This window comes from Cetorhinus maximus, chromosome 12, assembly GCF_964194155.1.
Source record: "Cetorhinus maximus chromosome 12, sCetMax3.hap1.1, whole genome shotgun sequence".
Classification (NCBI taxonomy): Eukaryota; Metazoa; Chordata; class Chondrichthyes; order Lamniformes; family Cetorhinidae; genus Cetorhinus; species Cetorhinus maximus.
Window position 1 is genome coordinate 23,762,009 of NC_135890.1, and position 26,367 is coordinate 23,788,375.

The window sequence follows — 26,367 nt, forward strand, 5'->3', positions numbered from 1 at the left end:
AGTTCCCACTAGACGGTACAGAGAAGCTTTATGAGGATGCTGCCATAACCAGGAATCAAAATTAGCTATGAGAAAAGATTGGATACCCTGGGGCTGTTTTCCTTGGAAGGGGGAGAATTTAATTGTTTATTTTAATTGAGGGGCCTAGATAGAGTCGATAGTAAGGGTCTATTTCCATTAGCAGAGATATTAACAATCAGATTTAAAGTAATTTGAAGTTGGAAAGTGAGATTAAGTTGGATAGAAATTTTGGGTCAGCACAGACACAATAGGCCGAATGGCTGTAACTCGTCCCGGTTTGTATGAGACAGATCTGCTTTGAGCTGGTTATGATGGTGGTTACCATGGCGACGCAATCTCTGACTATTATGGGTTGGGTCTCGCCTCCCCCCACCCCCGGCCCGGCGCAGGGCGCGCAGGCGCGGTGATGGCGGCGGGACGATGCTGACGGTTGGGATCACAGGCGGCGCCGAGCAACCGGGACACGGCCATGGCCAGGCTGGCCGACTACTTCGTGCTAGTGGGCTACGACCACGATAAGCGCGGTGAGTGCGGCTCCGACTTGGATGGGGTGACCGCCCTTAGCGACCGAGCGCCCACTGAGCTCTCAGACCCGGCCGGCTGCACACCGCGGCCCCGGGAGTGATCCAAGGCCCAGAGGGAGTGGGAGGAGCAGGGAGATGGAGTGGGAGGAGTAGGAAGAAGGACGAGGAGGAGCGGGAGGAGGAGGAGAGGGTGGGGGGGGAGGAGGAGGAGAGGGTGGGGGGGGTGGAGGAGGAGAGGGTGGGGGGGGAGGAGGAGGAGAGGGTGGGGGGGGAGGAGGAGGAGAGGGTGGGGGGGGGAGGAGGAGGAGAGGGTGGGGGGGGAGGAGGAGGAGAGGGTGGGGGGGGAGGAGGAGGAGAGGGTGGGGGGGGAGGAGGAGGAGAGGGTGGGGGGGGAGGAGGAGGAGAGGGTGGGGGGGGAGGAGGAGGAGAGGGTGGGGGGGGAGGAGGAGGAGAGGGTGGGGGGGGAGGAGGAGGAGAGGGTGGGGGGGGAGGAGGAGGAGAGGGTGGGGGGGGGGAGGAGGAGAGGGTGGGGGGGGAGGAGGAGAGGGTGGGGGGGGGAGGAGGAGAGGGTGGGGGGGGAGGAGGAGAGGGTGGGGGGGGGAGGAGGAGAGGGTGGGGGGGGAGGAGGAGGAGAGGGTGGGGGGAGGAGGAGGAGGAGAGGGTGGGGGGAGGAGGAGGTGGGGGGGGGAGGAGGAGGAGAGGGTGGGGGGGGGGAGGAGGAGGAGAGGGTGGGGGGGGGAGGAGAAAAAAGACAGGGAGGTGGGGGTCAGTGGGAGGGACTAAGGAGCAAGGGAGGGGAGGAGAGGAAGAGACTTGGGTGAGTTGGGGACAAGAGCGAGCAAGAGGGCCAGGAGTGTTGGGGGAAAGAGAGAACAGGGAGGGACAAAAGAGTGAGACTGGGGTGGGAAAGACATCAGGGAGGGGGGAGAGACACCTTTGTGGGTATTGGAGGAGAGAATATGACATTGGTCGGTGGGAAGTGGAGCAAGGGAGGCAAAGAGAGAGGTGGTAAGAGAGGGAGAAAGTGACGGAGAGGATGGGAAAGAAGGGTGAGTGGGAGAGGGGGAAAGAGGGAGAACGAGGCAATGAGAGGACGGTGAGGTGGAGCGGGATGCGAAGATGGGACAAGGGCTGGGGTGAGAGATGGATGAGAGGGTGATGGGAGGGAGGCGAGGGATAAGAGAGAGCTGGGCGAAGGGAGAGAGACTCGGGGAGGTGGAGAGAAGTGGGAAGGTGAGTGGGGGAGGGAGCAGGGATGGGATGTGTATTGGTAAGGACAGAGATGAAGAAAATGAGATTAATGGATGTTGAATATAGGTTCAGGGAATTGGTTAAATTGGTGTGGAGTTAGAGAGTGAGGGACTGTGTATGTTGAGAGTGGAGACATTTTGGAGTGCGGGGGGAAGAGTGCGATTCAGTTGTGGTATAAGTTGGAATGGGGGAAGGGAAGTAATATAGGCTTAATGGTCAAATCAACCTGTGTGTTGTAACACGTAACATTTAATCATTTTATATACTTAGAGAGCTGTAAGTTTGTACATGAGAGCAAATTTGTAAACATTGGGCAAATAAATTGAAATGTGTTTTGCACTTGTTAGAATATATTAACCCCCATTGCCTTGATTATCCACTCGTGCACCAATGGTTCATCTTCATCGTTGCTTATGAAAAACTCAGATTGGATTTAATGAGTGGTAATCCTGGAGTGTAATGATCTGGTTGTCTGTTGTATTAATTCTTGAGTTCTGGTGTGTGGCTATAGTTTTGGCATGGTCGAGTCTATGTTAGTGCCATTAACCTGATGGACATGGGAGGGCCCCTTTGTAGGCAGTCCCTTGGGATTGAGGATGACTTGCTTCCACTCCGGTTCGATGGGTTCTGAGGTAACTGATATGTCTAATGCACGATTTGCAGGCTCTGTCACATTGTGGGGGCTGTGGGTTGGGGAGGCAGATGGTGCTTGAAGGGTTGGGTAGATGGGTTGTTTGGAGGTTTGTGCACTCCCTCTGATGTCTTAACTTTGCACCTGCACATTCCTGATGAAGTGTCTTGTTGTGTTGGGTGGCTTCCCGAATGAGCCTTCTGCATTTTGGTCAGTCACAAGCCAAAAGGGTCTTCCATGAGTTGGGTACGTTTGACCTGTTCAGGGATGCGTTGAGGACATGAGGGTCTATATGTGTTGTCATTCTGGACTTCCAGAAGGCATTTAATAAGGGTCTGCACACGAGGTCATTAGTAAAAATAAAAGCGCGTGAAATTGAATGTCACCTTGTGACATGGGTCAGTGATTGGTAAGGAAGTTGGAGACAGAATGGGGACAAAGGGAACATTTGTTGATTCATGGAATGTGACAAGTTCCCCACAGCAGGAGTTCTCAACTTGGGGGGGTCCGCAGCCCCCTAGGGGTCTGTGAAGAGGTGTCAACCGCCCCACCATAAATAACCTCTGGGATTTGAAAAAAAGAAAAATATGCCTGGTTGTGAAAATGGGATCAAGCTGAACAATCTGGAGGCTTGAGTCCTTACTTGGATCTCCTGACCATCTATGCAATGACTCTGGCAGCAGCCACTGAGCCCAGGCCTCAGCTTATTGAGCAGGGAGACAGGCAGCGTGATCCCTGGCTGCTGTACCAAAGAAGCATCTCAGGTATACCTGGTTGTTCTCACCCATTGTTGACCTCCAGCTAGGATTTCAACGTGCCAGGATTGTCCTGGAGTTGCCGTAAAACATTAATCTGGACATTGCTATAAGGAATTTGGGGTTGGGTGGGGAGGGGGGTGAAATCATACAGGACTTTACAAAAAATTGCATTTTTTTATCATTTTCATCCTGCACTTTGTATATTAGTTTTAAAAATATTGGAGATGAGGGAAAAAAGGCTATTTGACTAACAGAACCAGCATTGGTTGACATGCCTGGAACAGTCAGAGAGTAGGGGTTTGAGGGGCAGATCTGGACTGGAGGTCAGGTGTTTGGGGTTCAGGTGAAGAGCAAGAAGTGGGATGAGCATAGGAGCAGTACTAGGTTAGCAGCAGCAGTAATATGATGAGTTGGAGGGGCTCTGAGAGACTTTTTATAGACAAAATACTTGTGATACAGAGGCCCATGGAATTTTTATAACACTGGAGGGGGATGCCTCCAAAATGAAAAGAATCCCTGCTGCAGGGGTCAGTACTGGAGCATTAACTTTTCACCATGTGTATCAAAGAAGCTGTATATTTAAGTGCACAGATGGCACCAAGTTAGGAGGGACAGGCTATGTCGATGGGAGCAGGAAGTTACAAAGGGACATTGACACAAGACTGTGAGAGTTGGAAGAACTGTTTGACAGATGGAGTTCAATGTGAGTAAGTATGAGATTCTCCACTTTTGAGTTCAAGAATGACAAGGAATACTTTCTAAATAGCAAGGGACTGGAAACTGTGGAGAAACCAAGAGAATTGGATGTCCATGTGTATAAATCACTAAAAGCTATTAGACAGGTACAAAAAGTAATTAATACAGCTAATGAAATGTTGACCTTTAACTCAAGGGGACTGAATACAAAGGCAAGGAACCTGTGCTTCATTTGTTCAGAGCCAATCTGGTCTACTGTGTTCAGTTCTGGGCACCACTCTGCAAGAAGGATATATTGGCCTTGAAGAGGGTGCAGTGCAGATTCACTAGAATAATACTAGGGCTTAAAGTGTTAAAGAATGACAGATTGCACATATGAGGCTTGGATTCCCTCGAGTATGGAAGGTTGAGGGGCGGTGGTAAAATGATTCAATAGGGTACTAGCAGCTATTTCCTCTGGTAGGGGAATTGAGAACAATGGGGCGCAGTCTTAAAATTAGAGGTAAGTTGTTCAGGAGTGAAATCAGGAAGCACTTCTTCACAGAAAGGTAGTGAAAATCTGTAACCCACCCCCAAAAGCCTGTGAATTTAAATGAAAAAAAAACTGAAGGTGGTAGATTTTTGTTGGGTAAGGATATCAAGAATTTAATGAATGGCACCATTGAACATTTTTAAGGCTGAGTTAGATAGATTCTTGATTGACAAGTGAGTTAAAGGGTATAGAGGGTAGATAGGAAAATAGAGTTGAGGCCACAAGCAGACCAGCCATGATTTTATCAAATGGCAGAGCAACTTGAGGGGCTGAATGGCCTATTCTCCCTAATTCGTATGTTTGTTTGAGATATGAAGCAAAGAGGGGTAAATGGAATTGAGGTATTGAATGTCAGAACAGATTTGAGGGGCTGAATGCCCATAAACAATAATTGGATAACTAATCAGTGAATTTGTTTTTGATGTGAAGTATATTGGCCAGGACACTGGCAGGATTTTTTTGCTCCTGTTCAAATAGTGCTATGACATCTTTTGTATGCACCTGATTAGGCAGGCAGATGCACAATTTATTATCTCATTCATAAGATAACTGATCTGACAATGCAACATTTCCTCAATTACGCACCAAAGCAGCAGCCTAGATTTTGTGCTGAAGTCCCTGGTGTTTGTCTTGAACCCATGACCTCTGACTTAAAGACAAGTGTGCCCACTGAACCAACCTAGCACTCATTTAAGAATGTGAATTTTGTGTAATGAATGCCTAAGCAGAAAAAGGCCAAAGTCAATGTAGGGGCATTTCTGCCCATGTGAGTTGTTGTTGCAATTGCTTCCATCTAAAATTTGACCACTGCCCTTGTTAGTTTGGTATGAACAGCAGATATGCCTGGTTTGTGTTGAGTTTCGGAATCCATGTCATTGATTGTAAATTAGAAACAGGAGTTGTTTCAGTACCAAGCCCTCTAACACTGCACTCTGTACTTCCACCACCACAATCACAGCTTACCTACCCAACCCTTCAATCACCACCTGCCCCACATGTATCAAAGCCTGTAGATCACGCGGTCAACTTATCAGCCATCTTAGAACCCATCGAACTGGAGTGGAAGCGTGTCATCCTCGTTCCCGAGGGACTACCTAAGAAGAAGATGTCTCCTTTAAGGACTGCATGTTTTGACCCTTCAGTTAATTTCTAGCCCATTCCAAATGTTTAACCTGAAATCCTACATTGTTGTATTTAACTAATAGTCTTGTCTGTAGAACTTTGTTAAATAGCTTCTAGTAGTCTGAGTACATCATGTTGTATGGCTTTTCGCAGTTGTGGAGGAGGTTGACCAAAGGAAGAAAGAACTTGTATTTATACACTGTTTTACAGCCTCAGAATATCACGTAGGGAACATCACAATGTCAGGCTAGATTTCCTCTTTCTGAATTAATGTTGGCTGCTCCTTATTTGATTATTGTTGTACGGATTTACTTTTGATGATTAGTACCATTATTTTACGTGGAATTGAAAGAAAACTATTTAGGCTGTAGTTGATTCTGTTTTGTCCCTTTTTTAAATAGGGCATCCCATTTGTCAGTTTGCAATCTACTGTTTCCTCCCCAGCGCTCAGCACCTCAAATCTATCATGTCTGTCAGCATTTTGCAAGAAAACCATCTTTTCCTAGGATATTTATTTTGAGCTCTTATAACCCTGGAGCTCTTATAGGGCTTCCATTTCATTTCTATCATTGTTTTTGCTTGGGTTATCTATAGGCAAGCATATGCTCATATTTTTTGTGAATTCTTGGAGGAAGCAATCATTCAGAATATTTACGAGTGTTTGTTGAATCTTACAGTGCAGAAGGTGGCCGTTTGATCCATTGTGCCCGTGCCAGCTTTTGAAAGAGTTATCCAATTATTCCCACTCCTTTGCTCTTTCCCTGTAATCCTGCATTTAAAAAAAATTCTTTTCATTTCCAATTCACTTTTGCACATTACTATTGAATCTGCTTTCACTGTCATTCATCTTCAAGCCAGTTTGCACAGCTTGAGATTTTCTTCTCTTTGATCACTTATTGTAGTACTAAAAGAGAGCTGGAACCACTGCATTCAGTTTTTGCTGCTGTATTTTTCTAATTTCCATGATGCTCCTTGGAACTCCTTTGAATGCACTTCTACATTTTATTGTACTCATCCCAATGAACTCTTTGTATGACCTATAGAGGCCATTTTTCCATTTTATTTATTTATCATTTAGGGGCACATTTGTTTAGTTAGCTTGTTGTAGTCTGTATGTTCAGCATTCCTGTAATGGATTCTTATGATTTAAGTAGATGCCAGAGATCCATGGCACTATTTCAAGAGCAGAGACTTTCTGATATCATAGTTAACATTCCTCCTTCAACTAGCGCTGCTAAAATTGCATTAAGGATCGTTCATCTTTAGATCAACCTAAGTTCTTGTGTATAGCATGCACTTCCTGTAACCGTCAGTCTTCAGATGATCGTCTGACTCATGGAATATCTGCTAGATAAAAGTAAAAATGTTTGATCTATTGTGCCAACCCCTGCCTTCACATTTGAAGCAGGTAGCACAATAAGAAAAGAAATATAATTAAATTAAATTTAATACTAGATGCTGTTCAGTGATGGCATTTAAATAAAACGAGCAAGTTGCCTATGGTGTTGCTTACAATCAGTTTCTTTTTTTTTTGCATAATAAGATGACTACAGAGTTTGGAGAGAAACTTCTGAAATTTGTTCCACGGACATTTAGGCGCCTGTACAGATACCACTAAAAGTTGGTGGAAAGGTACAAAAAATGATGTAAAAAGCTAATGGAATGTTGGCCTTTATCTCAAAGAGGTAGAAGCTATGTTAATTAGCTCTGGTTAAACTCCGTCTGCGGTACTATGTTCAATTCTGGTCACCGCACTTCAGGAAGGATATACTGGAGAGGATGCAGTGTAAATTCACCAGAATGATGCTGAAGCTAAGAGAGATTACGATAATGGGTTGTAGAAACTGAGTTTGTACTCTCTTGAGTGCAGAAGATTAAGGGGTGATCTAACTGAGGTATTTAAGATGATTAAAGAAATTGAAAAAGTGGATTGATTGAAATAAACTATTTCCTCAGGTGAGGGGAGAATCCAGAACAAGGGAATATAACCTTAAAATTAGAGCTAGGGCATTCAGGAGTGATGTCAGGAAACACTTCTTCATGTAAAGGGTACTGGAAATCTTGAACACACTCCATTAAAAAGCTGTAGAGACCGGGAGTCAATTGAAAATTTCAAAACTGAGAATGAAAGTTGTTTGTTAGGAAAGGGTATCATGAGTTATGGAAGTAAAATGAATAGATGGAGTTAAGATACAGATCTGGCATGATCTAATTGAATGACAAAAGGCTTGAAGGGCTGAATAGCCTAGTCTAGTTCTTATGAGACCCTCTGTCTGTTTGGCTGGAGCTGCTTCGTGACAGTGTTGACACAAAAGTGTGCCTGAAATTATAACAAAAAGTCAGGTTTGTGGACTAAAAAGCACATCTTTCATTATAGAAGAAGCTGACCGAGAGCAGGTTAACCAATAATTGGGTGTTGAACATCTGGCAGACTTGGGCATGCAGATATACTAATGCCCCTGCTTCCTAGTACTATATTTTACTTCTGTATTTTGGTCTTTGATTGCCTGGATTTCTGCTTCCTTTTAGCAGACTTGCTATACTGAATTCCATTTTACTCCTGTATATTGCTACTAAAGGTTACTTATAATTAGAATCCTATCCCATAACACTTTTAGGCAGTTTAATTTATGCCTGAGTATAGTGTTTAGGCACTCAATAATGCATACAATCCATTTAACTTCACATCCTGTGTTTTGAACTCGCCATTTTCCCAGACCAGTTAGTATTACGGTGTCACTTGAGATGGTGGTGTAGTGGTAATGTCACTGGACTAGTAATCCAGGGGTCCAGGCTAATGTTCTGGGCACATGAGTTCGGCAGCTGCTGAAATTTGAATTCAGTTTAAAAATCTGGAATATATGAACATACAAATTAGGAGCAGCAGTAGGCCACTCGGCCCCTTGAGCCTGCTTTGGCATTCAATAAGATCATGGCTGATCTGATTGTAACCTCAACTCCACATTCACGCCTACCCCCGATAACCTTTCACCCCCTTGCTTATCAAGAATCTATCTAGCTCTGCCTTAAAAAAATTAAAAGACTCTGCCTCCACTACCTTTTGAGGAGGAGAATTCCAAACACTCGTGGCCCTCTGAGAGAGAAAATTTCTCCTCACTCCCTGTCTTAAATGAACCACCCCTTATTTTTAAACAGTAACTCGGTTCTCCCACAGGAAGAAACATCTGCTCCGCTCCCACCCGTTTTGTGATTCATGCACTAGGACACTCAGATTCCTCTGAATCTGAGCTCTGCGATTTCTCAATGTTTAGGTAATATGCATCTTTTTTATTCTTCCTGCAAAAATGGACAATTTCACATTTGCCTATGTTATACTCCATTTGCCAGATATTTACCCACTCACTTAACCTATCTATGCTCATTTGTCACCTCCTTATGTCCTCTTCACAACTAAGTTTCCTACCTATTTTTGTGTCATCAGCAAACTTAGCAACAGTACTTTCGGTTCCTTCATCCAAGTCATTTATATAAATTGTAAAAAGTTGAGGCCCTAGCACTGATCCCAGTGGCACACCACTCATTACATCCTGTCAACCAGAAAAAAACCCATTTATGCCAACTCAGTTTCCTGTTAGCTGGCCAATGTGCCATGCCAGTAATGGTGACCACGACAATTATCATTGTTGTAAAAATTCATCTGGCTCACTCACGTCCTTTAGGAAATAAAATCTGCCATCCTTACCTGGTCTGGCCTACATGTGACTCCAGATCCACAGCAATGTGGCAACTCTCAACTTGCCTCTAAAATGACCTACCAAGCCAAGTCATTCAGTTCAATGGCATTTAGGGATGGGTAACAAATGTCAATCTTGCCAGTGATGCCCACATCCCATGAAAGAATAAGGAAAAAAAGATGCTGCAATACTTAATTCACAGAATAGGAATTCTGCTGTTTCTAGCAGGTTGAGCCCAAAGTTTCGTGTGACTAACAGGTGGAACTGAAGTCATTAGTGGCTCTGATTGGACAAACAAGTACTGTCAGAGGAAGCATATGTGAACTAGCCCGTGTCTCACTGTGTGGTACCTTTTTCAGAGATTGAATGCATCTGAGGGAAATAGTGGAATACCAACCTAAGTGGTACAAGCATATGCACTAAACTTAACATTGGAACTTGCATCATATTGACTACTGGCTGTATCAGAAATTTTCTTTTGCATTAGGAATCATTTTGGTTGGATCTTGTTTAATTGAGGATTTTAAGAGTGTTTGAATCAGAAGTTTACAGAAGAGATGGAAGTTTTCCAACTCATTGTGCCTATGCTAGAGCAATGCAAAACTGATTCTACTACTTCTCAGCCCTCTATATATTTCTCCAAATCTTCATCTATTTGTCCTTAAATAACAGTTTCTCCCTCAACCTTTCTTTGCAGCAATGCATACCATGCCGAAACAGCCCTCTGTGAAGAGATTTCTCCTAACCCCTCTCCTCATTTTGTTGGTGACTGTTAACTCGATGACCCCTTGTTGATATTGCTGAAAAATGAGACATGTCTAAGTTTTTTGTCTTGCACTCATCAGGGCACTCGCAGAAATACCAATATAAGGTGGGAAAACAATAATTTATACTGTATGTGAAGAGAATGCTGCTTGGTTGGCAAGTGGCATTGCCATGGAGAATGCACCAGTGATAGTGACTGACGGTTCAGTTTTTAAAAATTCATTCAGGGAATGTGGGCTTTGCTGGCTAGGCCAACATTTGTTGCCCATCCCTAGTTGGCCTTGAGAAGGTGGTGGTGAGCTGCCTTCTTGAACCGCTGCAGTCCGTGTAGTGTAGGAATGCTTTTAGGGAGGGAGTTCCAGGATTTTGACCCAGCAACAGTGAAGGAATGGTGACATGTTTCCGAGTCAGGATGGTGAGTGACTTGGAGGAGGACTTCAAGGTGGTGGTGTTCCCATCTATCTGCTGCCCTTGTCCTTCTAGATGGTAGTGGTCATGGTTTGGAAGATGCTGTCTGTGGAGCCTTGGTGAATTCCTGCAGTGCATCTTGTGGATGGTACACACTGCTGCTACTGTATGTTGGTGGTGGAGGGAGTGAATGTTTGTGGATGTGGTGCCAATCAAGCTGGCTACATTGTCCTGGACAGTGTCAAGCTGCTTGAGTGTTGTGGGAGCTGTATTCATCCAGGCAAGTAAGGAGTATTTCATCACCCTCCTGACTTGTGCCTTGTAGATGGAGGACAGGCTTTCAGGAGTCAGGAGGTGCGTTACTTGTCGCAGGATTCCTAGACTCTGACCTACTCTTGTAGCCACAGTATTTATATGGCTAGTCCAGTTCAGTTTCTGGCCAATGGTAACCCCCAGGATGTTAACAGTGGGGGATTCGGTGATGGTAATGCCATTGTCATGGGGTGATGGTTAGATTCTCTCTTGTTGGAGATGGTCATTACCTGGCACTTGTGTGGCACAAATGTTACTTGCCACTTGTCAGCCAAGCCTGGATATTGTCGAGGTCTTGCTGTATTTGGACATGGACAGCTTCAGTATCCGAGGAGTCGCGAATGGTATAATTGTGCAATTGTAATTATGCAATCAACAGCAAACATAACCACTTCTGGCCTTATGATGGAAGGAAGGTCATTGATGAAGCAGCTGAAGATGGTTGGGCCTAGGATACTACCCTGAGGAACTCCTGCAGTGATGTCCTGGAGCTGAGATGACTGACCTCCAACAGCCACAACCATCTTCCTTTGTGCTAGGTATGACTCCAACCAGTGGAATGTTTCCCCTAGATTCCCATTGACTCCAGTTTTGCTAGGGCTCCTTGATACCACACTTGGCCAAATGTGGCCTTGATGTCAAGGGCATTCACTCTCACCTCACCTTGGGCGTTCAGCTCTTTTGTTCATGTTTGAACCAAGGCTGTGATGCGGTCAGGAGCTGCGTGGCCCTGGCGGAACCCAAACTGGGTGTCAGTGAGCAGGTTATTGTTAAGCAAGTGCTGCTTGACAGCAATGCTGATGACCCCTTCCTTCACTTTACTGATGATGGAGAGTAGACTGATGGGGAGCTAATTGGCCGGGTTGGATTTGTCCTGCTTTTTGTGTACTGGACATAGCTGGGCAATTTTCCACATAGCTGGGTAGATGCCAGTGTTGTAGCTGTCCTGGGTCAGCCTGGTTAGGGGCATGGCAAGTTCTGGAGCACAAGTCTTCAATACGATTGCCGGAATATTATCAGGGCCCATAGTCTTTGCACTATCCAGTGCCTTCACTGCCAAGCATTGTTTGAAATTTAAACCAGGCAGCTTGACCTTGATTGGTCAAGGCATTGCACTGAGGAATGAGTTAGCGAATGGCTGTCACTTATTCCTTTTAGCTGAATCAGACGGAATGTGTGTACATGTTCTTTCTGTCTGCAAAGAACGGGGCCGTGTATTAATGTATGTAGCTTCCAGTACACACATTGTGAGCCCGACTGATATCTTAAATTGGTTGTCAGCGTAATTCTTAGCACATAGAGGATTATTTAGCAAATGTTGTCCAATTGCACTCTCTTCACATACAGTATAAATTGTTGTTTTCCCCCTTTATATTAGCATTCTGGCGAGTTTCCTGATGAATGCAAGACAAGAAGCTTAGACTTGCCTCTTTATTCAGCAATACTCAAGATCTGTACTACTTTGTTGATATGTTCAACCAGAGAAAATTGTCCTTTCATTGGACTTCATTGGCTATAAAGTGCTTTGAGACGTCCAGTGGTTGTAAAAAGCATTATTTAAATGCAAGCCCTTCTTTTCTTTCCTCTTCTCTTTCAAAACACTTGATAATTTTCGAAACTTTTAAATCTCCTCATAAGCTACTTTGCTTCAGTGGAAATAGTTCCAGTAACTGGTGCGTATCCTCAAAATGATAATTTCCTACACTGACATTATTTTAATGAAGCTAGGTGGTATTTGTTCTTGGGATGAAGGCAACTTTAGAAATACATTATTTATTGGTAGCCTTAGTTACCCAGGGGCACTAAGAATCAACTATGTAGTATTGATTTAGAATTTTGTGAAGGTCAGAACAGGCAGGGGCAGCGGGTTATTTTCCCAACAATATGGCAGCTTTCATGTTAATTTTAGACTAATTGTCAAACTTATTAAATTCACTTTCGCATAACCACTAGGCTACTGTAAGCGATTGTACCCTCTTTGGCTTTAATGTCTTTTTTTATACAAGTTGTGATCTGGAATGCACTGCCTATGAAAAGGTGGTGGAAGTAGATTCAGTAGAAACTTTTGAAAGGAATTGGATATATACTAGCAATAAAAAAGTTATGGGGTAAAAGCAGGGTGTGTGATTATTTAGACAGCTCTTTTAAAGAGCCAGCATAGGCATGGCAGGCCATAAGGCCTCCTTTTGTGCTGTAAGGTTCTGTGATCTCATTCTGTAATTTCTGAGCTGCCTCCAGTTTCACTGCCCCTCCTAGTTTGGCATCATCTGTTTGCATTGGATTGCTGAGTCTGTCATTGACATAAATTCGAGACATTAGTGATCCAAACCTTGATTGCTGTGCGTACGTAGCACTTACCCTGACTGAATTTCCTCTTTAAAAAGTGCTTGTTATCCAACCTTTCAGACAATTTATAACCCATTCTCGGGGTTCAAAAGCTTTGAGATTTTGAAACCTAGGGACAGTATTTTCTGACATTCAACTCCTGAGAGTTAAGACTCCTTGCTTGCTTCCTGCTTCACAAAACACATTCACTGCCACTCCGACATTCCTTGCCCAAATTACTTTCATGTGAGCGCTGAGGTGGTCAGTGTCAGATGGCTGTTTGACTGAAAGGGGCATCACAGCTAACTTCAATCCTGCCTTGTTCAGCATCTCCAGAGTTTTCAGCATGGGGTTGATCGTTAGGGTATGGCAATATGGCAGGTGTTCATGTCCCTAGCCCAGTTCTCAGGCAAGTTGTAGTGTTCCTATTGCAGTTCTGAGTGTGACCAGTGAACTCTGCACAGATTGATGATCAAACTTCGGGTCTCCGTATTGTGTAGCTCTCCAAGTTTGGATGTACCTGTTGAACTATCAGAGAAAGCATAGAGATGTGTTCAGTCTGATGTACCATCCAATTCTATTCTTGATTTTCCTCAGTCCTTGTCTAGTTGCCCTAAGGCTGTAGTTGTGTGAGCAGCAATGTGGGATGGAAACAGTAGGAAAATTAAATGCAGATAGTGTAAAACATTGAATTTCATTTTACATCCTTGTTGCTGTTAGTGTTGTCCCTGAACAGCTTTCAATTTGGCATGTAAGTGATAGCTTTGTTGCAAACATTAACATGCTGTATCTTCTGAGTTGATCTGGTTGCTTTATGATGAAACCTCATATTAATTTATTTCCAATACAACATTTCCAGAACTGGCTTTGTAGAGGGTAAAGGACATTATAAATTTATGTCAGTGAGCAGTTCACATATCCTAAACAGGAACATTTTTGATTGTATTAGTACTTTGGTTGTTCGGATAGCTTTTTTGCTAAAGTTACAGAATTATTAAAACGATTATTTTCAGAGGAAAATCTTTGTATATAGTTGTCTGTTTATTTGACATCAAAATTTTGGGATGTCAATTTGAAGGTTGGAATAATGCCAGAGGGCAGTGGAACGGAAAATACTGAGGATTTAGGGTTACCAAATTTGACACAAAGAATGCTTGCAGCAGCATTTGTTGAAGTATACAGCAACCTCCGAGCTGTGGTACTGGACTAGTAACCATAGGTTGTGAGTTTGAATACCACCATGGCAATTTATGAAATTTAAACCAAGAAATCTGGTAATCTGTGGTCTGACACTAGAGAAGTAATCATGAAAGCTGTCAGTGTCTTAAAAGCCCAACATTTTCACTAATGACCTTTTGGGAGGAATCTGGCTTCCTTACCTGGCCAGCCCTACACATGACCCTGGAACACATGGTTGATTCTTGGTGATCTCTGAAATTGTCTATACAGGGACTCTTTTGTAAAATCAATCATTACAAAGTTTAATAAATAAAATGGTGACAACTTGAGCTTGGTATCAAAATAATACTAATTGACAGTCCAGTTGGCCATGTAAAGTGCTCCTTGCTAATCTTTCTGGGCTGATGCCTAAATTGGGAGAGCTGTTCCACAGACTAACTAGACAAGCAATAGCCTGACATAGTCATGCCAACAGAATCGTATCTATCAGCCAGTATCCCAGACTTCACTTTGTGTATATTGTATCCCACTGATATAGGCCCATGTAGCATGGGGGCACAGCAATGTACGGGCAGAAGGACGTGGCCCTGGGAGTCCTCAATATTGACTCGGGACATAATGAAAACTCATGGCTTCATGTCAAGTTTAAAGAAACCTACTGATTACCTACCACTGAATGTTCCCCTGAATCAGTACTCCTCCATGTTGAACAGTACTTGGAGGGAATATCCACCATTAAGATTGACTTATTCGTACCACTATTGGCTGAGCCCTGAAGAACCTAGGTGTTAGGTCTGCATCAGTAGTGAGGGAAACAATATCTAGAAGGAACTTACTTGACTTCATCTTGCTAACCTACTTGTCTAAGACATGTTTTCCCACGTTAACATTGGTAGTTAAGACCACTACATAGTCCTGTAGGATTCCCATCAGTTAGTGTTGCCCTGCCACTTAGCAGCCTAAAACTGGGCATCCTTGAGGTACAAGTCTTCTGTACCAGAATTGTACACCAACACAATCTGTAACCTCAATGCTTAGTCCATCACCAACAAACTGAGAGGCCATCCCCAGTTAACTGGAATGATATGACTCCCATAGTTTGAGGCATAACAGATAACAGAACTGGGAAGAGTTCCAGTGGAGTGTTTTTGAATTAGCCTTGAATGTTGTTGATTCACACTAATGGAAATGAGACTCTTCACAGTTACAGAAATGTGTGGCTATTGAACAACTTTCTCGGTTCTGCTGTATTTACTGACTCTGTCCTTTGTGTAATTGGTGACCCAAGTGCAGTGTTCAGATGGTTTATTCAAAAGTCTTTTCACCTTTTAATGGTTTCAATAGAGCTTTCAATAAAAGCATTAAACCCAAGTTAGGATCAGAGACGTGACAAACTTCCCAAACAGATTCAGAGCCATTGAAGAAATGACAGAGCAGAAGCGGTGGACGAGATGGTTGGTGTTACTCACTTTGAGGCAGGTATGGTATATGCATAATTGAACCACGTGTTAGTTGATGTGACACTCTGCTCTAGGTCTGTGCCTGAGGTTCCCCTACTCCACATTTAACATCATAGTAACCTCGTGAAGTGGAACTGAAATGGAAAAAGGGGGATATGAAATAAAATGTAGGATGTGGCTTGTTTGCGTTTTGTGCAAAGTCCAGTTCTTAGGGGCAAGTGGGTAGTTCTGTTTTCTTCTGTGTCATAACCTAGTCTAGACACTCTCTTACTTTACTAAGGTTCATTTTTCAATCAATGTGAATGTGACATTAGTTAGCTTGTAATGAACTGAATTCTTTGCTGCATGCAGGTAGTAATCTGGTTTACTCTTATTAATTTCTGTATAGTTATTTCTTTGCTTATATTTTGAGTGCAGCTGCTGTGATTCAGTGACCCTGCAGCTTGTATTGCATTGACGGTAGCAATCTATGCTTCGCTTGTCTTTACAAGCTCCCCTCCAAGAGAAGGGAGCGTGGTTTGAAAGCGTGAAAGATACAGGTGACTCATCTTGAGTTCCAATGTGAAGGAGTTGAGAGCAGGAGTTGGATGCCTTCCTCTTCTGTAGGTTACTCTCAATTTGAAATAACTGTTGTTTCAAATTGAAATCCTGCAAAAACATCTCCAGTTCTGTTATATTTAAAATTGCCTAATTTGAATGCTGTAGCAAAAGACAGTTTTGAATTCCCAGTGTAACGTGTGTTATAGGTTTTGAGGCTAAAGGTTTCCTGGCTGCAAAGGAACAGGTGTAGGCCTGTTGAGCCTGCTTTGCTAGTTTGTTACCTCCATCATCTCATGGATAAATGGAAAGGGATGATCCCCGGAAATGCTACATGGTGTATTCTCACTTTATTAATGTACTTAATGCTAATGAGCTTTTTAAATACATTCCTGGAACCCAGAAATTGCGAGCACAAGCTCTTAACAGTTAACGCCTCTCTTGTTACACAAGGGATTTTCCATGGGTGTGTCTATTATTGCATTTAATCTGTTGCCATAGTGCTCAAGCATTTGTCTTTCAGTTTTTCAACATACAACTGGGTGTAGCACAAATATAGAGCAATATTGAAAGCATGTGGGTTAATACTGCAGAACTTTCAAGGGATTATTTCAGGGCACGCACCTTGGAGGAAGAATGTATGATCCTTTTAGGGAGTACCTGGGAGAGGCTCCATCTTAGCAGAAGTCTGGAAAAATGACTATACCGCAGAAGGACATTTGAGGGAAATCTAAATTGGATGAGATTGAAGAACGATGTCTCAGTGGTTTGAAATGAATCAGGAATCCTTTCAGTGCTCTGCCTGAGGTCATCCACCTCTTTCCATACTGTCACTATCCTATAATGAGGCAAATATTTGGAAGTAGGGGTGCCAAATTGTTGAGTCTGATGACCTGCTAAAGGATCTGAAATGTGTAAGATCTACCATTCTTACTGGATGCTTTTCTCCTGACATTATGATGACTAATTAACTTGAATTATGAAGGAAATGAACATCATTGCAGAGGAGAATGCTGAGTATTGCATTGATGTTTGCAACACTCTGGAAGGAGTGAGAGAACAGAATCAAAATGCTGCAGCTGAAGTGTTTACAACAGCATAGCATGCTGTATTCATGCTGGGGAATGGTGCAGTTTTGGCACCAAACAATCACAATTCATCAAGTCAGATGCCATAGACAGGTGTAAAATAAGTAATGGACCTCAATTCCAGATCAGAAATTGCAACAACCAATTTGTGGCATGAGTGAGATTGTCAGCTTGTGCATAAGTTAGAGGCAGTTTTGTGCTTAATTGGAGGCCCATGCTCACGAGCAACTGGATTGAGACTACCCAAACTAATTTTAGATAGAAGCTTCTTATAGCCAGCAAACAGATTTTCATCCAATTAATCTGAGCTGGTTTTGAGCCCAGGTCCTAGGTGAATCAGTGACTGTTTAACCACTGCATTCCGATTTTTGAGTTGATGTATTTCTGAAAGACTAAATAAAAGTGCCATATATTACAGGACCTGAAAAGACACCATATGAGAAAGTTGACACTTCTGTAAGATGCTGAGAGCTGGAATCTGACCAGTACAGAAACAGATGGTTTTGCCATATGCTGGTCAAAGAAGATGCTTGCTCTTAATTGGAGGACAGTGACTAGCGCTGAAATGAAGTGTAGCCTGGGTGCAGCAGCATTGCGCTACAAAGAAACGATTGAATACGGTTGTGTGTGGATTTATTTTCTTGGAAAGTAATGAGATTGTTTTTATTGGAAAGAAAACATAATCTGGAAGCCACAGTTGAGAATGAACTGTTTTGTAGCTATGTTGCTTGCGAAGGCTTTGTCAAGCACCATCCTTGCAGAGGCAGCATGTAGATGCAGGGGGCCAAGGATAGTTCCTTGGGGGACACCAAAGGTAACGGTGTTGGAGCAGGAAGGAAAACCATTGTAAGTGATACTCTGACTACGATGGAACAAGGCGAGAGCAGTTCCACCCAACTGGATGACAGTGGGGGAAATGATGTGGTCAGTCATGTCAAAGCCTGCCAACAGATTGAGAAGGACGAGGAGAGGTAGTTTACCTTTGTCACAATCACAGGGTGCCATTATGACTTTGGTTGGAGCTACTTTGGAGCTGTGGAAGGTGCAGAATCTGGATTAGGGTGATTCAAATATGGAATCCCGAGGAGAGTGGCCAAGGATTTTGGAGGCGACAGCACGTTCAAAGATTTTGGAAAGGAACAGGAGATGGGAGTTGAGCCAGTAGTTTGTAAGATGAGGAATAAGGCAGAGAAGATGATTCCACATGCGGCCAGAACCAGAACAATCAGCCAAAAATATAACATCGTCTCAAATAAATCCTAGAGGGAATTCAGGAGAAACCTCTTTATCCAGTCAGGGATTAGAAGTTAGAACTCGCCACTACATGGAGTGATTGAGCTGAATAGCTAAGATGATGTTCAAAGGAAAACTAGGTAATCACATAAGTGAGAAATGAATAGAATGATATGGGGTTAGGTGATAAGGAGTAGGAGGAGGCTTGTGTGGAGCATAAATACCAGCATGGACTGGTTGTGTTGAGTGACCTGTTTCAGTCCTGTAAATACTTTAGTACAAAATTACACTTTGTATCTTAGCCTCTACCAGCCAGCCCTTCGACCTTCCGAAAGCTTTGTTCTCCTTCGTTTTTGGGTTTCTTGCATATTTGATTTCCTTTGTTCCATCACTGGGGGCCATGCTCCCTCCCTAAAGCTCTCCACTTCTCTCCCCTCCCCTCCTCTAAGATACTCCTTAAAACCTACTACTTAGGATAGATGATCAATAGATTGTCCAAATATTTCCTTAGGTGACTTGTCAATTTTTTTTCTCAATAACTGTTCTGTGAAGTATCTTGAGATGTTTTATTAAGTTAGGCTATATAAATGCATGATTTTGTTGATAATAGCTGACACGTTGGTCAAACATGAGCTCAGCAGCCGCAGTAAATATATCTGAGGGTGGAGCAAAGAAGCGAGGGCATCATTGTCCTTACTAAGTCAGGAACACTGTGTGCCGTTTTGGTCTCCATATTTAAGGAAGGACATACTTGCGTTGGAGACAGTACGGCAAAGATTCACTAGATTAGTCCCTGGGATAAGAGGGTTGCTCTATGATGAGAGGGTGTGCAAGTTGGATGAGTTTAGAAGAAAGAAAGGTGATCTTATTGAAACATACAAGATTCAGAAGGGACTTGATAAGGCTTTTTCTGCTGGCTGGGAATCTGGGCCTTGCCTCAGAATAAGGGGATGATCATTTAGGACTGAAATGAGAAATTTCTTCACTCAAAGGCTGATCAATTTTTGAAATTCTCTACTCCAGAGGATTGTGGGTGCTCCATCGTTGAATATATTTAAGGTTGGGATAGACAGATTTTTCTTGTCTTGAGGAAGCAAAGGATATGGGGAGAGGGCAGGATAGTGGAGTTGAAGCCCAAGATCAGCCATGATCGTTTTGAATGATGGAGCAGGCTTGACGGGCCTACACCTACTCCTCTCTCTTGAGTTCTTGAGGAACAATGATCCGGTTTCCTGGTGTCACTATTTCTCCTTTATTTCTACTGTAGATTTCCTGGGTGATCTTGAATATCACAGATAATTGACTGAACACTACTCCAGGCTGGAGGACCAGAGCCAAGCACAGTACAAGTCAGCAGAGCATGTTCCATCTGAGTGTTTCCATAACAGACCTCACTTCTCCACAAAAACTGCCAAACTTTTGCTACACTTAGAAAATGTGTTAGAGCATATGGGTAAATCATTGGTAGAAAGAACTGCTTCTGCAGGTGAAATGAGAAAATGATGCTGGACAAATATATTCACGTTACCAAGTGTGGAAGCAAGATACATTTCTCAAAAGGAGGAATGGAAAATCAGATGAAAAAGAAAGCCTGCCTCCTAGCCATTGAGTTCAGAGCAGCTCCACAAACCCCTGCAGCACTCAGTCTTCCATTCTGTGAGACATTAGTGTGTTTGGGAAGTATTTAAAAGGGATGATTCATTTTTTGAGGGTAAAGAACTGTTGCTGCATGAGCAGCATTACATCTGATGCATCAGTAGTAATGGTGCAGTCACCGCAAACTGTTGCCGTGTCAGAGAGGATTGTTTCAAGATCTCTTGTGCTGCACACAATCCACATTGCTGCTATTGCCTCTTACACTTAAATCAAACATCTGGAAACTGGAAATGCAGCAAGCATTTGGTGTGCTATAGTGACTGCATTAGCTTTTGTGAACTGAAATGTAAGTGCAGTTGCAGATTAAGGCTTGTTTTGGGGAATCTGTAATTTTGCTTATTGTACTTTATAAAGTAGCACAGGAGAGGTTTTATACAAATGTTTATTGTGAAGTCTTTCTCAGTGCAAAAAGACTAATCTTAAAATATAAAAATGTTTGTCTGGCGTGAGCTTTCCCTGGTTCTGATGGAAACAAAGCTATCTTATCACGGCTGCATTTCTGGAGGAAGAAGACAGGAAGCTTGAGGTTCTGCAAAGCAGTGTGCTTGTATGTGGGTTTTCCATATATAGTCAATGTAGCTTTAGCCTACCTGATGGGACTGAGATATGAGTAATGAAACATTTCAGCTGAAGTAATAGACATTGAATTAGACCATGACTGCAATGTCAAATGAGCAGTTTGTAGACTGGTTTGAAACTGTGCAAGATATTGTTATCACAATGCTGTTTTAAAATGTTGCTGTATATTGCTGATCATGCCATGGTGAATTCAATTTCATGATCTGATGGAGATGTTGAAAATCATGAGGGGCCTAGATAGTGAGAAATTTTTACCATTGGTAGAAGGGTCAAGAACCAGAGGACACTGATATAAGTTGAATTGGCAAAATAACCAGTGGCGACATGAGGAAAACCATTTTTACACAGCAAGTGATTAAGATCTGGGACACACTGTTTATGTGTGCGGTGAGGGACGATTCAGTTGTGGTTTTCAGAAGCGAATTGGATAAGCACCTGAAGAGAAAAAATTGCAGGGCTACAGGGAAAGGATAGGGAATGGGACTGGCTGAGTTGCTTTTACAGTGAGCTGGCACAGACATGATGGGTTGAATGTAAACCATTCTATGATTCTATGAAAGATTTGGTTTATGAAAGAGGGATGGGGAAATCCACATGAAGCAACTGGAAACAAATGCTAAGCCAGGAAGAGAGAACCCGGGAACAGAGCTGTGGAAGCTTGGCTGAAGCAATGCTAGTTTGAAAGGTGGCATTCTAGGAAGAGAACTTCAGTTAAGAGGGTGGATGCAAGTGAATGTTTTACTACCAGTGGTTCCAACTTGCAGGCTGTGATGATTTGTTTCTATTTGAGAGTTGTGACATTAATATCAAACCTACTGCTTTGGGGTATTATAGTGCTTGGTCTGTGAATTGAGTGGTTTGCAAAAGAAGTGGAGATGCAGCTGGAATAATGTCAGACCCACCCTGTGGGAATATACCATATGAATCTGGCAAATTTACAGATATGATGCTCACATGTTACATTGCAGCTGACATTTTAAAAAATTAACCTCTGGATGTCGGCATTAGCAAGGCCAGCATTTGCTTCCCTTAAGATGGTGGTGAACATTGATGAACTTGCAGTCTGTGTGGCAAAGGCACTAGTTCCAGGAATTTGAACCAGCGACGATGAAGGAATGATGGAATATGACCAAGTCAGGCTGGTATGTGGCTTTGAGGTGAAGGTGTTCCCATGCACCTGCTACCTTTGTCCTTCTAGATGGTAGAGGTGCGGGTTTGGAAGGTGTAGGTTGAAGATTAACTAGGGACTACCGCATTTGTATTTAAGTACATAAATTCCAGACTGCGAGGCAGTAAATGGCTTTAAGCAAACATAAATAACAGATTAATATTTACTTTAACAATACACTTTAAACAAGCTGTTATTTTTCCAATGTCACCGATGTTAGACTAACTTTAAAAAGAACCTCTTTTAGTCCATAAAAGCACCAGTAGATAGGGTTGTACAGATCAGGAAGGTCCCAGGCCCCCAACTGTGCTAAATTAAACAAGTCAGAAATTGAGGGATTATAATTAGCCCAAGTGTCTCTGGCTTAGGAGGGGGAGACATCAATGGGGCTCCTGTTCCTAATGAATATCAACTGATCTCGAATGGAGAGGGTATGTTGATGATACAAGTGGACAGGACTTGAGTATTCCATGGTTGAATAGCATGCTAACATTCTTAAGGGAAGAATGGCCCCATGAGGTCCCAGGTGGCATGGATCTATAACTTGCAACAGTCTAAGGAGTGGAGGTGAAAAAGTCCTTTTGTACTTAACATGGAAAATAGATTGCTTGTATGATCAACTATTGGGAACAGCTTTCCTTTGTCTACCTTATTTAAATCTGTCATAATCTTATATACCTCTATCAAACCTCTCCTCAATCTCTTGCCCTAAGTAGCACCATCCCAGCTTCTCCAACCTAACCTTGCAGCTAAAATTCCTCATTCCTAGAACCTTTAAGCAACAACTGGCATCTATATGGAAGCTTTAACTTAATAAAATGTTACTGATCAAACACCTGGTCAATGTTAAGCAACGTTTTAAATGAGAAGAGCGAGAGGGAGAGAGGTTTAGGGAGGGAATTCCAGAGCTTAGATGCTAGTTGGCTGAAGTCATGGCTACCAATGGTAAGATGAAGGAAGTTAGGGGTGAATGATCCCTCCCTTCAGCTTTATCTGCAGCAGAGCATATGGCAGTGTGACATTTCAGTTTTACAAGCTCATTAGGCCTTTGATAATCTTGGCTGCGATGGTTAATCTTAAGTTGAAAGGAGGCACCTCTTTGCGTCAGACATTAAGTTCCACTGAATTGGATTTAGGTAAATTTCCAGTGTCGGTAAATGGTAGGAGAGGTTGAGAAAACTGAGTTAGTTCAGGGACAGAGCTTGTGGGTTTTATGGTGTAATGGTGAGCATTCTACTTTGAATGTAGCGATCCAAGTTCAAATCTGTGAAACCAGAACTCAAATAAGTGTAACCGGGGCAGAGGTGCAAAGGGAACTAAGGGTACAGATATACAAATTACTAAAAGTAACAACCCAGATTCAGGCCATAAAAAGCCTGAACAAAACACTCGGGTTTATTTCCTGGAAAATAGAATTCAAAGCCAGAGAAATTGTGTTAAATTTATGCAGAGCCTTAGTTAGACCACCACATGGAGGACTGTGCATAATTCAAGTCTTCATATAATAAAAAAGATAGAGGCGTTGGAATGAGTGCAGAAATTTTTTTATATTCGTTCTTGGGATGTGAGCATCTCTGGCTGAGCCAGCATTTATTTGCCTATCCCTAATTGCCCTTGAGAAGGTGGTGGTGAGCTGTCTTCTTGAACTGCTGCGGTACATGTGTTGGAGGAATGAACACTCACAGTGCTGTTAGGGAGGGAGTTCTGGGATTTAGATCCATTGACGGTGAAGAAACGGCGATATAGTTCCAAGTTCGAATGGTGTGTAACTTGGAAGGGAACTTACAGGTGGTGGTGTTCCTATCCATCTGCTGTCCTTGTCCCTCTAGGTGGTAGAGGTCGTGGGTTTGGAAGATGCTGTCGAAGGAGTCTTGGTGAGTTGCTGCAGTGCATCTGTAGATGATGCACACTGCTGCCACTGTGTTGGTGGTGGGGAGTGAATGTTTATTGTGGTGTATGGGGTGCCAATCAAGTCTGTCACTACAAACACCAGAACTGAGAAGTTATAACTTCTAATCTCCTTATTACAAGAAGGATATGAAAACATTGGGATGGGTGCAAAAAGATTTACTACCAGAACTGAGAGGTTAAACTATCAGGAAAGGCTGAACAGGCTGGTGCTGTTTTCTCTGGAAAAGGGAAGTCTGAGGGATGATCTAATAGAGGCGTTTAAAGTTGTGAAGGGGTTCGATAAATAGATCCAGAGGTGTTTTTATTAGTGTGAGTGGGTTCAAAGTAGAGACCATCAATATAAAAGATGATGGAAATATGAAATAAAACAGAGAATGCTAGAAATGCTTTGGCAGCATCTACAGAGAGAGAAAGAGTTAACTTTTCAAACCTGTGACCCTTTATCAGAACCAAAGCTCTGATGAATGATCACAGACCTGACAATTTAACACTGTTGATCATGAGTATAAGATTGTTGCCAATAAATCCAATGAAAAGTTTAGGAGAAACTTGTGATCTCAGTGGTGCGAATGTGGTTTCTCAGTGATGGAAATGTGGAACTCTGTCTACAACATGGAGTGGGTGAGCCAAACAGCCTTGATGTATTTAGGGGAAGTATGTGAGGGAGAAGGGAATAGACAAATAAGGTTAGATATGGTAATGTGGGAGGAGGTTCGTGTAGAGAATAAACAACGCCACAGATCATTAAGGGCAAATGACCTGTTTCTGTGTTGTAAAATTCACTGGTAGTTTAGTGCAGGTTCGTTAGCCTTCTTTCTTCCATGATGTGAAATGCATTTCAGTGATGCAATTTATGGCAACTCTACAGAGTAATTGATCAATTTTACTAGGGAGGAGAGTTACTCTGGCCGTGATAGTCAGATTATTCACATGTTCAGAAATATTCCCAGTGTTGAAAGCAGTTACATATATGGGATGGGAGTTAATTTGATTATCATCCTTATCATTGCTCAGAAGTGTCTCAAAGCAGTTCATGTATAGAGAACTTTGAAGTATAATGACTATTATGTAAGAAAATGACTCACTGTATACATAGTAAGATCCCACGAAGTGATGGAATGAGCAATCAGTTAAAACTGTTTTTAGTGGTGTTGCTTGAGGGAGGAGTGGACCTCAGGAGAGTTCTATACTCTGCTGTATATAGCATTTTTAACATCCACCTGATCATTGGAACAGGCAATCAGGGCTTTTTTAAAAACATCTCAGCTGAGGGCAGTACTCCGATAGTACAGCACTTCAGTACTGAGCTGCTGTGTCAGCCTAAATCAAATGCTCAAGTCCTGGAGAGAGGTATGTAAGCCTACAAGTTCTCACACCGATACAAGAGTGCTACTAACTAAGCCGACTGTCTTGTTATCAAGCCATCTGTGTCCACCACAACTGGTCAAACCAAACTGCTCTGAAAGGGCACTCCTTTTTATATTAAATTTTTGAAATGACAACATTGAAAGGTGTAGTAAATGAGAGGATACTGTGCAGGAAGTTGTTTAGTATGATGTTCCTCGTAGCCTCCTTTGGCCTGTATAATACATCCCAGCTTTGTGGCTTGTGAGTTCTCCTCTGCTCGTGTAACTAAAATTTGTAAATTACCACTTCCTGTACAATATCCTCTTTCACTCCTTAATGAGAACATACTCTGTAAGGGACTATAAGCAAATATCCTTTATTTAAAAAAATACCTCACCACAACAATTACAGTTTTTAAAAAAAGTTGTTTTAAATTGTAGAGAAAGGGACAACAGTGAGTTACAAAGAATTGCTTCATATGCTGCAAAAGCAAAAAAGGTCAGACTGCTGAGACAAGATTAATCTGATAATAGTAATGGTGAAAGAACAGATAATCTAAAATGGTGTATTGTGATAAGCATGTCAGAAAATAGTCAATAGTCAAGCCCAGACCTAATATTGGCAGGAATGTTTTGCAATGAGGATAAGATATGAGATTTACACAGGGAGGTCTGATTCACAGTGCTCTGTAGGATGATGGCATGGGATTCTAATATAATTCTTGTGATGGGCTGCTGATTTACATTAGTTAATATATAGCTGGTGGTTAAAGAGTCAATGCAACAATGCATGGATACCCTGCTGGTGGTGGCAATTAAGTATTTTACTGAAGCGGGCTTACATGCTCTCTGAACAGCTGTAATAAGAACATCATAAGAGCAGGATTAGGTCATTTGACCCCTCAAGCCTGCTCTGCCATTCAGTAAGAACATGACTGATCTCATCTTGGCCTCAACTCCATTTTCCTGCCTGTTCCCTTTAACCCTTGTCTCTCCTGTAGTTTGAGTCTGTCTGTCTCAGCCTTGAATCTATCTAATGGTTCAGCCTGCAGAGCTCTCTGGGATGGAGAATTCCAGAAATACGTGACTCTGAGAGAAGAAATTCCTCTACATCTTTGTATTAAATGGTGGACCTCTTATTCTGAAACTGTGCCCCCTTGTTTTAGATTT

The 26,367-nt window shown here is 42.7% G+C and overlaps 1 protein-coding gene across 4 annotated transcripts in view; it reads left to right on the forward strand.

Annotated features, from left to right (window-relative positions):
* The first annotated feature begins 409 nt into the window (after positions 1-409).
* sbf1 (SET binding factor 1) overlaps positions 410-26,367 on the forward strand; it is a 163,932-nt gene continuing 137,974 nt past the window's right edge. For all 4 annotated transcript variants that reach the window (XM_078553164.1, XM_078553166.1, XM_078553167.1 and 1 more), the window contains exon 1: positions 410-545. In XM_078553164.1, the coding sequence (XP_078409290.1) occupies positions 491-545 (55 nt within the window). In that variant the 5' untranslated portion in view covers positions 410-490. The remainder of the gene's footprint in view (positions 546-26,367) is intronic.